Source organism: Eschrichtius robustus, chromosome 11 (genome assembly GCF_028021215.1).
Source record: "Eschrichtius robustus isolate mEscRob2 chromosome 11, mEscRob2.pri, whole genome shotgun sequence".
NCBI lineage: Eukaryota > Metazoa > Chordata > Mammalia > Artiodactyla > Eschrichtiidae > Eschrichtius > Eschrichtius robustus.
The window spans coordinates 71015358-71028165 of record NC_090834.1 but is presented as its reverse complement, the minus strand read 5'-3'; the positions used below and the strand labels follow the sequence as shown (position 1 = coordinate 71028165).

Below are 12808 nucleotides of genomic sequence, written 5' to 3'. Positions count from 1 at the left end.
TTCACTCACATGTCTGCACCTGAAGTGGGACAACTCAAAGGCTGGGTTCAGTGAAGACTGTCAGACAGAGTAGCTCCTCGTAACCTCTTCATGCGGCTTGGGCTTCTCCAGGCCTGGAGACTGGGTTCAGAGAGGAAGCATCTGTAGAGCAAGCATTCCCAGGACCAAGGCAGAACCACAAGTCATTTTCCCCTCACCTCTGCTGTGCTCCCCTGGTTACAAGCAAGTCAGTACAACCAGCCTAAATTGAAGGAGAGAGGAATTGGACTTCTCCTGCTGGGAGGAGATATCAAAGTCACATTGCAGAAAAGCATGTGGTATAAGAGATTTTGCAGCTGTCTTTGGAAAATAGCATCTTCCAGAGAGGAGATGACACAATTCAAGATGTATTTAAGAGGTGGACTTGTTAGGTCTTGGGGAATGAGTGAATTAAGAGATGAAAAAGGAATCAAATATTCATTCATTTATTCTACAAATATTTAAGAGCCTATTATATGACTAGCACTCTTCGGAGATGATTCTGAGAACTTGAGTGGATGGCGATGCCATTTACTGATTTGGAAAACACTGCAGAGAGAGAGAGACAGAAATGATTAAGTTCAATTTGGAGTATACTGAGTTTGAGGTGCCGGTGAGGGGGCATCCGAGTGGAGATTTTCAGGAGGCAGTTGAATATAATGCATCTAGAATATAGAAGGCAGAATTAGTAGAATAAATTTGAGAATTGTCAGCATAAGGTGAGAGAAAAACAGAACTTAGAACTTCCCTAAGAAGTAACAATACTTAATGACAGGCTGGAGGAGAAAACGTTGACAAAGGTGACTGAAGAATAGCCAGAGAGGAGAAAGAAAACCCGGGATGGTGGTATCACATCTTAGGGATGAGAGTGTTTAAGGAGGGGTGGTCCCTGTAAGACATTCCATCCAGAGGTCAGATGAGATCATGATTACAAGTTGTTGATTGTCAGGCAGAAGACCTAGATGGACATTTCTTCAAAGAAGACATACAGATGGCCAGTGGGCACGTGAAAAGATGCTCAGCATTGCTAATTATTAGAGAAATGCAAATCAAAGCTAGAGGTACCACCTCACACCTGTCAGAATGGCCATCATTAAAAAGTCTACAAATAATAAATGCTGGAGAGGGTGTGGAGAAAAGGGAACCCTCTTACACTGTTGGTGGGAATGTAAATTGGTGCAGCCACTATGGAAAACAGTATGGAGGTTCCTTAAAAAACTGAAAATAGAGTTGCCATATGATCCAGCAATCCCACTCCTGGGCATATACCCAGACAAAACTAATTTGAAAAGTTACATGCACCCCTATGTTCATAGCAGCACTATTTACAATAGCCAAGACATGGAAACTACCTAAATGTTGTCTATCAACAGATGAATGGACAAAGAAGATGTGGTGTGCGTGTGTGTATGTATGTGTGTGTGTGTGCGTGCGCACACACACACACACACAGGAATATTACTCAGCCATAAAAAAGAATGAAATAATGCCCTTTGCAGCAATATGGATGGACCTAGAGATTATCATAGTAAGTGAAGTAAGTCAGAAAGAGAAAGACTAATACTGTCTGATATCACTTATTTGTGGAATCTAAAATATGACACAAATGAACATATCTACAAAACAGACTTACAGACATAGAGAACAGACTTGTGGTTGCCAAGGGAGAGGGGCATGGGGGAGGGAAGGATTGGGAGTTTGGAACTAGCAGATACAAACTATTATATATAGGATGGATAAACAAAAAGGTCCTACTGTATAACACAGGGAACTATATTCAATATCCTGTGATAAACTATAATGGAAAAGAATATGAAAAAGAATATATATATGTATAACTGAATCACTTTGCTGTATAGCAGAAATTAACACAACATTGTAAATCAACTATACTTCAGTAAAAGTTTTTTAAAAAGATGTTCATTGTCTTTAACAATCTGGAGGTCATTTGGAGACTATATGTCGAGGGCTCTTTTGAGTAGTGAATGTGGAAGTCAGATTGGAATTGGTTCAGAGGTTAGGGGAAAGAGAATGTGTTTATATATATATAGGAGTTTGACTATAAAGGGAATTTTAAAAATCATAATGGAAGTAGCCAGCCTAGAGAGAGACATGGCTAAATCATAATATTATAGTTAATTATTTAATCATTTATTATATTAATAGTTATTATATAATTAGACAACCTGTTGTAGGGGGAAAAAAAGCTCTAATTTGGGAGACTACAGATTTGAGTTTTAGTGTCTTCTCTTACACTCCCAGTAGTTCCTGAGATGATAGAGCCTTAGATAAGAGATAAGACATTGCCATTGAAATAGGAATAAAATAAAAATGATTATTAGGTCAGTGCAGGTGAGTTTGTGACTATGTATTTGGAAAGTTAAAGTTGTTCATTATGCCTGTACTTAAGAAGGATCAAGTGAAGTGCATCTTTCATTCCTCTCAATTCTAGGGTCACGTAAGCAATGTAATTCCTGTGTACCGTGCTATATTTTGCTTGACCTTTTACCATCCTTATCCCAAAGCCAGTTGACCCTTTTCATTTCACTCCTCTTCCTACACAGTAATATCAGTGTTGTTTGTAAATAATTTTCTGAGAAAGAAAATGTGGGAGATGGAATATGGGGGCTATTTTATTTCGTATGGATAATCTGAAAAAATATCCTTAGGATATACTTTAAGATATAACTGCATACATTGATTGATGGAAGACAAAATGATATAGTAAAAAATACCCTGGAGAGTAGATTTAATTCTGATTGTGCAAATTAGTTTTGTAACCTTAGGCAGATTGCTTCATGATGTGTAAAATGAAGGGGCTTGTGTTGGATGGCTTTAATTGGCCCTTCTTGCCGTAAGATTCTACAGTTCCATAAGAACTCTGCCTGGGCAAAGTTTTGTTGACTAAAGAATAACCACTATATTGTCTACAGGATCCCAAAGTAGATGCTGAACTACTCTGCTGTTTTGTTTGTTTGTTGTTTCTGCTCTTCTTTTACTTATCAGTCACCCCCAAAACGAAGGTATTTTTGTGGCTTTTATTTCAGGTGCCCTAATGCATGAGTTATCAAATGATGGTGCTCGTAGACAGTTCGAATTTTACCTGGAAGAAATGATTCTGCCTCTCATGGTAGCTAGTGCCCAGAGTGGGGAACGCGAATGCCACATAGTGGTGCTTACAGACGATGATGTGGTTGATTGGGATGAAGAATATCCACCACAGATGGGAGAAGAATATTCACAAAGTAAGTCCTGTGGCATATTTTCTCTCTCTTAAATCATCACAGGTTTTCTCTTTATCTTTTACAATATTGATCAAAGAACAGTTTTTATAAAGAAAGTATGTTGAACTCTTACTTACACCAGGAGTTGGCAAACTACAGCCTGTGGGCCAAATCCAGCCTTTTGCCTGTTTTTATAAACAAAGTTATATGTATTGTCTGTGGCTGCTTATGCGCTACAATGGCAGAGTGGAGTAGTTGGAATGAAGACCGCATGGCTAGCAAAGCCCAAAGTGTTTACTATCTGGCCCTTTACAGAAAAAGTGTACCCGCCCGTGTCATGCACAGAAATGGTTTGCTTTTTGCTGAGTATCTGGATCTTAATGGTTTTTTCTTTGCATTTAGAAGCATCCAAGAGAAGTAGATCCTGGAATAGTAGATAATAAAAAACAAGTGGTTTTTTTTTTTAGATGAATTTCTATTTGTATATAAAAATGAGAAGCTTCAACTCAGTGATTGCAAAGATGACTTTAAGTTCTAAGACATTCCTTTTTTAATATCATAAGTGTTCCTGGAGGATACAGTGACCCTTCCGAAAGCTTTGCGGAACTTTAGGTATTTCTGACCAAAACAGCACATCTTGAGCAGCAGTGACTAACTTTTTTCTTACTGTGCTTCCAAACTTTTTCTGATTAGAACCTTTTGATTTTTTTTCTGTTAGAAAATTTATCTCATATTGGTTTTGTTTTGTTTTTATGGTGAACCCAACCTTGTATTTTTGAACAGCTTCATAGGTTGAGAAAAAGAGTTAAAAGAATGATTCGAGGAGCTAGGTAAAATAGCCCAACATCTTGTTCTGTCCTCCAGTCTGTGTTGACTCGGTAAGGATTAGGGTTTAAGTAAAAAGTACAGGATTATAGAAAGTACTGGAGCCCTTTAAGCTCTGATTTTTCCATTTTACTTACCCTTTTCTAAAAATAAAACAAAGCAGACTAAGTGGTATTCTTTTTTATTTTAATTCTAAAGATTTTCATTAGATGAAGTTATCGTAGCGCTTTTCAGAATTTACATTGAGACACTTCCTTTGCATGATACACTTTGAACGACTATTCTGACTCTTCTGTGGACAGTTAGAATAATGTTACTATTTCCTCATTCCTAGGCTCTTTGCTGACAATGGTTTTCTATAATAATATGTGGAATAAAAAGTTGAACAAAGCACAGGAAAAATAAAAAGTACCAAAAATCAGAAGAAATACACTAAATCATTTTCTGTGTAGAAAAAGGAATGAACAAACTTTTACTTTTCAAAAAGTTTGACTCCAAGAGAGTAGAGCCAGCTGTAGAGCACAGAAATGACATTATAGTGATACAGAAATAATAATAGACCTGGCTTTTCCTTTTTAGTTATTGAGCTTTTCATTTCAATGTTTTTTGGTTTGTTTTTTGTTTCTTACCTTAAACATTGAAGCTTAAAAGGACTGGAAACATTTTTACTCAATTTGTCTAAATATGTTTCATTTTGTGCCAAGATGTTCCAAGGTAAAGAAGATACATTTGAAGAGACAGAGATGAGATAGTCTCTTCAGCCTGATTTTCCTAAATGTGACATTATAACACCACCCATTCTGAGATGTCAAAAAATCTTTATCTTAAAATAATATCAGTAGTCTTAAGGATGTAGTAATAATCACAAATTTACCCCATGAGTAGCTTCTGTATACGTTTTTTCCTTTTATTGGCTCTTAAACCAGCATGTTTGGTTTGTGAGTGTGTTTTTCTTTTTTTGCAAAAACCTTTGCAGTTCACCTTTTAAGGGAGATAACTCCACCTGAAAGAGAGAAGGCGAGGAAGGTCCATCAGTCTAACTCCCTGAAGTGCCCAGCACATTTGGAAGACTCAACATGTTGTCAGTGGAATGTCTGTCCTTTGCAAAGCCAGTTTGCTCTAAACAGACTAACCTAGGCAGAACATGCTCGAATCTGCCATTTTTAACATCAATATTAAATGGGACTGTTCGCCTGAATGGAAAACAGTTTGTGGGGTGGGTCTTTGTTTTGGGGGAGTTATTAATAGTTGCTCAATCCATGAAATGCAAGATGTATCCATTTTGTACTTTCTGACAAGGCAGTTTTTTCCCTTCCAGATGAGGCCTTGTAGGCATCATAGCAAAGTCCTTTACTTTGCCTGCTTGATAATCATGTGATATTGATACCTTTTTTTGGTTCTCTTTATTTGAAGAAATTGGGGCAGATCCCATTCCAATAAGTTTGTATATGATATATCTTTCAGAAGGAGATTCTTCCTATGGATTGGGTTATCTTATTGGTTATTAAAGCTTTTCTTGTTTCAACTTATGTAGACATTTGCTTATGTATTAACTGTACTGAATTGTCCTGTCATGTTGGCTAGTCATCCTTTGGCATCACTGCATCCATTATTTGGGCTTTTAGGGTTGTCAGGCCCCTTTGATGATCAAGATAAACTTGAGTCATCTCCAAGTACTTTGATTTTAATAAGAAAATATTTTTGTCTCTTTGTTTCCAGTTATTTATAGCACAAAATTATACAGATTTTTCAAGTACATTGAAAACAGAGATGTGGCCAAATCAGTTTTGAAGGAGAGGGGTCTTAAGAAGATTAGATTGGGAATAGAAGGTAAGACATTTTCACTATTTTCTATTAAGTTTCTTTTGAAAAAAGCAAGGTTAAACAACTGGATCCCATTGGGAATATAGTTTGAATATTTTGAGAAAAATTCAGACAAATGATTACTGAATGCTCATGCAGTAGACATATAAATAACAAAAATCAGCTTCCTTTATCTGAGATGATAAGTAGAAGGCCATTAGAAATTATTATTCATTCCATAAGATTCCCTAGCAATATAGAGATATGAATTTGTCTTTTCTGCCATCACCCGACTTAATGCATTTTTGACTAAGCCCATGTAGTGTGTTTGGCACACATGTGTGTGTATTCCCGTAAGACAGACAGGACTCTTTGCCTAGTAGTGATCGTGATCAAAGCTCAACAGAATTAAAATCTAGTACTTTCTGAAAATTCATATAAAAACAGTGCTAGTAGCTTACTAGTGTCTTAAAGTATAATAGCTTATTTTCAAATTAAATTGAATTGCAAATGTACTTCATCTTACTTAAATGCATACTTTTTAGATTGCTTTTTATGATTTAAATGAATTTTTGTCAGATGCTTCTTTTATTTTAAAGTGTCCTTACTAAAAACAAAACATCTTCCTTGGCATACCCTCCTAGTAAAGGGTGAAGACTGCTTGTGTTCAGAGTCTGTGATTTAACAGCTGTATGACCTTGGCCAAGGCACTTTACTTCTCTTTGCCTTCGTTTCCTCATCTAAAATGGGAGCATTAATAAGTACTTTATAGGGTTATTGTGAGGACAGAATGAGTTAAAATAGGGCCTAGCACATAGTAATTTCTGTGTTTGTGATGGTGATAACGAAGATTGGGGTGTTCGGATCAATGACCAGATAAGCTGTTGGAGATCACAGTAATGGGCTGCTGAGACATATAGGGAAGAATGACCAGAAACAGGGTCTTTGTGGGAAGGGGAGGAAACTTTGGGCCTAAAAAAGAGGACACATTAGCTTCACCAGTATGTCCCCTCTTCTGTCATTTTGCAAACGATGGGATTTCGCTGTTTCCTTTCAGAGCTAAAGAGAAGGTAACTGGAGGGAGCTACTTGAGATGAGCAGGCAGGGAAGCAGTTATTTGATCTGAAGCCTGATGACAAGTGGGTTGGAGCTAGATTGTAGAAAAAAAAAAGCCTTATATACTGTGCTGAGGAGTATGGACCTTCCTCTTTAAGCATGAAGGCATCATTGGTAGTTTTAAAGCAAGGATGTAATACGATTACACCTGTGTTAGAGTGGTGATTCTGTGTGGAGAACAGAGTGGAATACAATGAGATGGGAATTTTAAAGACTTTTAATAGTCCAAAAGCAATCAAGGACAAGGGAATAATAGAGGTAGAAACCTTTCTGATCTCTACTGCTGCCCTTCAGCTGGTAGTTGAGTGGAAGTGTGAAACGAAGAAGACATTCTACAGAAGGTCCTTAGAAGATATTTAGTCCTTTGCCCCTGTTCCCCCCTCACACCTCAACCCCATACACACTCCACATGCAGCTAAATATACTAGCTACCAATGATGCCTACATAACATCCTCCTATGCAAGAATCCTTAACTGAGTCCCTACTATGTGAGGCCTTTGTATTTTTTTCTGATTCTAACTCTGGTCTAACTGTGGCCTGTGGGCCAAATCCAGCCCATTACCTGTTTTTTATAAATCAAGTTTTATTGGAACATAGACATGCTCATTAATTTATGTATTGTCTGTGGCTGATTTCACTTTACAGTGGCATAGTTGAGTGGGTGTGATAGAGACCATATGGCCTACAAGCCTGAAATATTTACCATCTGGCCCTTTACAGAAAATGTTTGCCAGTACTTGGTCTGAACTTAGCAATTCATGCTAGTGGGAAGGAGAGAAGGAACTTTTGATAGCATCTAAGGAAAGTATGTCTTTAGAGAAATTGCCTTACTAGTAAATGACTGAAATTTTTCCGAAACCAGGATGGTTGTTACCAGTTGTTACTCTTCAGTGATTATGATCTAAGAGGAGGAAGATATAATTAATTAGGGAAAGCTGTGTCGACTGAAAAAAATGCACAACCTAAATGTTCAGAATTATGTTTTATTCGGTGGCCTTACTGAGGACTATAGCCTGGGATACAGCCTCTCAGACAGCTCTGAGAAACTGTTCCAAAGAGGTAAGGGAGGAGCCAGGATATATAGGAGTTTTTGCTGGAAAAAAAAAAAAAAATGAAAAGATTACTGCTAATCACAAAAAACAGACATCTCAAGTTAATGATCTTAGCGCCTCTCTCTGTTTGGGGAGATGCAGGAGTCTGGGCTTGTTGCAATTATTCCTTTGATACGCGTCTTAAGCGTCTAGGGCCAGTATCCTGTTTCCTCCATCCTGAATCCCCTCAGGAGCACCCTTGGGTGGGGGTGGCTGCAGCGGCTGATGGCTTGGTGGCCGCAACATCCTTGTTCACTGACGTGTCAGGCAACGTTTTTTTTTGTCCACAGCTGCTTTGGCCATTGGCAGTTTGTCCATTGGCAATCTGAATGAACTGCCTGGTTGTTGAGAGCAGTAGCATTTAAATGATATAGGGGTTAAAATATTGGCTTTGCTGACCTAGGTGCAGAAGTACCTGGAATTAGCGAAGCTGGTGCTCTACGGCTCCTTGTCACTTAACAGTAAAAAGGAAAGAAAAAACCCAGAAAAATATGAAGATGAGATTTAGGTTTAAAGAAAGTAGAAGGCTAATACTGCAGTAAATTGCAGGCCTTGAGGGCAGATAATCCTGCGAAGGGAAGGGTTCAGGGATATTAAGGATATACAACTAGAGCCCATGATGCACTAGATTACGTACCATTGTATTAGGGACCCAGCCCCTCCGTGCTTTCCAAATGTTATTCTGGTAGTTGGTGGACGGTGGGAGGTTTTGTGAATTACATCAGTAGGATTTCAGTTTCTTGCTGTTGAACTAATGACCAAGGGGATAGAATATTGAATTCCCTTCTTTGTTTGTTCAAGAACTACAGTAACTGTCTTTAGGTTAAATTGGGTGAGGAATGTGGGGACCCATGTGGGTGTGCACACATGTGTGCGTGCGTATCCTCAGGTTTTAAAACCTCTCTCTCCTTCAGGTTATCCAACCTACAAAGAAAAAGTAAAGAAAAGGCCTGGGGGCCGCCCAGAAGTGATTTACAACTATGTCCAAAGACCCTTTATTCGAATGTCTTGGGAGAAGGAAGAAGGAAAGAGTCGGCATGTAGACTTTCAGTGTGTAAAGAGTAAATCTATCACCAACCTTGCAGCAGCTGCAGCTGACATTCCCCAGGACCAGCTGGTAGTCATGCACCCAACTCCTCAAGTGGATGAGCTGGATATTCTCCCTATCCATCCCCCTTCTAGCAACAATGACCTCGATCCTGACGCACAGAATCCGATGCTGTGATGGTGATGTTGCTTGAAACCATAGCATGCTACTCTTCACAATGACGCTGCACTCTCCTCATCCTGCACTGCAAGGCCACTCTCTGCATTGTGAGATGCACAGAACAATGTTTAGGATATTGCAGTGTAGACTTTTTTTAAAGACCAAAGGTAGCTGAATGGTTTTTTAAATGAGTACAGCTCTAGCATCTTGAGGTTCCAGTTATATAAATGTATTTGTTTACCGGTAGGTTTGTGAAATTGGTTCTTGGTATGGGGGGACAGTCCTTTTTCACACATCTAGATCTTTTCAGAAGTGGCAGAAATTGGCAGCTGGGGTACTTTCAGTCTAGGTTGATATTCATCACACCCCAGATAAAATGTAGAATATTATATAGTTGCACTTTATATATGGTGGTCAAGTGGAACTGTTCAAGCCATTTTTATAGTTGTGATGCACAATATAATTTAAATAAGTGCTTCTATCAAAGTACTCCTTCAGTGAAATGTGTATAGTTTGCTGCCCATGATGAGCAAAAAATGAGTATCATTGGGCTTATTTGAATGATTAGGATGAGATTCAATGCCCGTATTCTTATCAGTTATCTTCAGTGCCGTTTTCATCCTTTTCAAGTGAGTCACATGCAGGGAGTGTGAACGTCAGGTGGTTTATTATCCAGTCTGCCTTACCCTTAATCTGTCCAGATATTTATTTACTAACGATTTTTTTTTGAGTTATGGTATAGGAAGATGAAGTGTTTGCTCTTCATTTACTAAATGATTGTAAACTCGTTTTTCATCAAAATAAAATTCCATTGTTTTAATGTTTCTGATCTTTATAACCACCTTGACCAGATTTTCCATCTCATAATTAGCAGATATCCTGTCTTGGTGTCAGTATAACTAGAAACCAGGTAGCTGAAGGAACTCCAGTTTGGTATATGTGTGATGAGGCACTTTTATTCCCCACTAATTATAAAATAAACTATAAATCCAAAACAAACATTGAAAAGGGAATATTTTCATTTTCTAGCCCAACCTGATATGAAGGATGAAATACCTTTACTAGGTCCTACAGTAACCTTAAGTTTCAGAGCCAAATTCTGACACCAGTTCAGTGTTTTCTCCATTATACTGTGATGTTCTGCCTAGCAAATTGTTCACGAAAATGTTTTTGGTTTATGTTTTGTTGTTTTTTTAATATTCTGTGGCCCAATTCATGAAGACATCAGAAGTATTTAGGTGCTTTGGGTCCAGGGTCACTTACTTACTTACTGTTTGAAGCCATACAGCTGTGAGTAGTAGAGGCGTTGTTGTACATTAGAGAAGCCAGTCTCTTCTATCTAATCAATCATCTTGATTTTGTAATTCCAGAGGATTTGCAGTTTGTGTTTAAGCAGTAACATCTTTCTTTCTTCTCACAGAAACTAAAATTACAGTATAGCGAAAATACAGTACAGCTAAACTAGTAACACAGGGAGATTATGTATGCCCTAGCATTGTTGTTATGAAGGCCAGAAGAGCACTGTAAATGCTGTTGGTGTGGCTCGTCCTTAAACACCCACCATGGAAAATCGATGATCCAGCCCCGTGGCATTTTTTTTCCCTGTAGGATTTTTCTAATTATTTGAAATGTGAACAATATTTATAGAACAAGGGAAACATTTATTAAAAATATTTAACTAATAATACATTATACTTTAACCCATATTTATAGTAAAGGATTCTTTCTTACAAGGAAGAATAAACGGTTTTATGATACAATTAGTATAAGAAATATCCACATGGGGAACTTCTTTGTAGTGTAAAAACACCATACATCTGAAATGACCATCTGCATATAAAAGCTACCAATGATGCTTCTGTGCACAATGATTAAAAAATTCAACACAAACAGAATCCAAAATATACAATTAATGCAAGCTATCCACAGCTAGCCCAATAATCAATGATGAGGAAACACTGGAGCAGGCTTAGTTCCACTTTGTCTGAAGTTGTTACACATAGTAAGATTGACTTGTATCAGTGGCTCTGAGATGGCTTTTATGAAGACAGTACATAAAAGCTGTTCTCTCCTTATCCAGTAAGCTTCACAGACTGTATAACTCCATCAGTAATGCACTTTGATACTGTAGCTGTCGCCAAAGCAACATGTAGTGTTTGTTTGTTTACAGCGGCCATGGCAAGTCGCTAAAGTCAACAGGACCACCGAGCCCAGCATCTGCTTCCAAGAGGCTCATTATGACAGCCATTGCTGCTTCATCATTACTGGGACTGCTTGAGCCTTGATCGTTGTCTATCATATCTATGCCTATGTGAGGGTTCTCACCTGTGCAAAGAGATAAAGACTGGTCAGTGATAATACCAAAGCATGTTTAACTTTAGTAAGCGGTTCCTAAGCACACTTTTAATAAGAACATTATACTTAACAGTAGGGTGAGACGGATGAGAGAGGCTGCTTTTTGGGGGTGTGTTGCCATATTTTTTTTTTTTTTTTTTTTAACATCATTGGTGTTTTTCAGAGGGAAGACCCAACTTTTTAAGAAGTACTTAAAATTCAATGAAGAGTATCAAGTATGAGTTGACCTCATTTTAATATTCTGATATAACCAGTTATAAGGAGGGAATTACTACAGAAGGAAAAAAATAGGAAGATAGAGATTAGGGAAAAAAAGATCTAGAAAGCTAAGTAGAGAAAAAGATGGGTGGGTTGGGAGAAGCAAACTCTTCATTGGCTTAATGACTTTTAATACCCTCTGAAGTGCTTCCTGATGACCCTTTTAGGCTTTATCTGAACCTGCATCGGCTCTCCCTCCAAAGAGATTATGTTCCGCACATTGGGAGAAAGCCTGTGTCCAGGCCACTGTAGCCTCCTCTTGAGTTCCAGGGACAAACCTGGACCCCAGCGAGAACCCAACCATTAAACTCAACTTTGAAGTAAAGATTTAAACAAATTTTAAACCTTTACTTTATTCTTATCAAGTTTACCTAGAACTGGTTTGTTTTTCCAGTTCAGTTCTTAAAACTGACTTTATGCCACATGTTTTTTTGCAAGCTCTTTGCACTGGAAATGAATAAATAATGCTACTTACCAAGAATAGAAGAGCTATCAGAATATGGATAACCTGGGTTCTCCTGAGCCTGCCCTGGTAGTAGGCCACTGGAAGGAATGTCTGGAGTCCCTCCATTTAAAATCTGCAAACAAAAGTGAAGTTTTCACATCATCAGCAGTTTCAATCGGTATTTTATGCAGTGTCACCAAGAAGATGAAGCATGTTGAAAAGAGGAAGGTGGGGAGAAAAAGCTTCAAATGGCTTCAGTTTCTTATCGGATGATTTCACATCAGAGACTCTTAGGAATGGTCACAGTAAGGAAAAATCCTCTCCCCCAAACTATTCTTCTCTCTTTATTGGATTCAGCCCACACAGGCAATTTAAAGGCTGAAGAAAATCCTTAGAGCATTCACATGTTTCTTTAAGGCCAAGGACTAAACATCAGTGAGCCCAGCTGGGCAGGTCCCCTGTAAG

At 38.2% G+C, this 12808-nt stretch overlaps 2 protein-coding genes across 11 annotated transcripts in view; one reads left to right on the top strand and one right to left on the bottom strand.

Annotated features, from left to right (window-relative positions):
* BTBD10 (BTB domain containing 10) overlaps nt 1-10105 on the top strand; it is a 78161-nt gene extending 68056 nt beyond the window's left edge. For all 4 annotated transcript variants that reach the window (XM_068556407.1, XM_068556404.1, XM_068556405.1 and 1 more), the window contains 3 exons: nt 3066-3263; nt 5787-5897; nt 8993-10105. In XM_068556407.1, the coding sequence (XP_068412508.1) occupies nt 3066-3263; nt 5787-5897; nt 8993-9303 (620 nt within the window). In that variant the 3' untranslated portion in view covers nt 9304-10105. The remainder of the gene's footprint in view (nt 1-3065; nt 3264-5786; nt 5898-8992) is intronic.
* Nucleotides 10106-10975: 870 nt separating this feature from the next.
* The window catches only part of BMAL1 (basic helix-loop-helix ARNT like 1), a 104224-nt gene continuing 102391 nt past the window's right edge, over nt 10976-12808 (bottom strand). For all 7 annotated transcript variants that reach the window (XM_068554836.1, XM_068554840.1, XM_068554837.1 and 4 more), the window contains 2 exons: nt 12374-12476; nt 10976-11610 (listed from right to left, as the gene is read on the bottom strand). In XM_068554836.1, the coding sequence (XP_068410937.1) occupies nt 11450-11610; nt 12374-12476 (264 nt within the window). In that variant the 3' untranslated portion in view covers nt 10976-11449. The remainder of the gene's footprint in view (nt 11611-12373; nt 12477-12808) is intronic.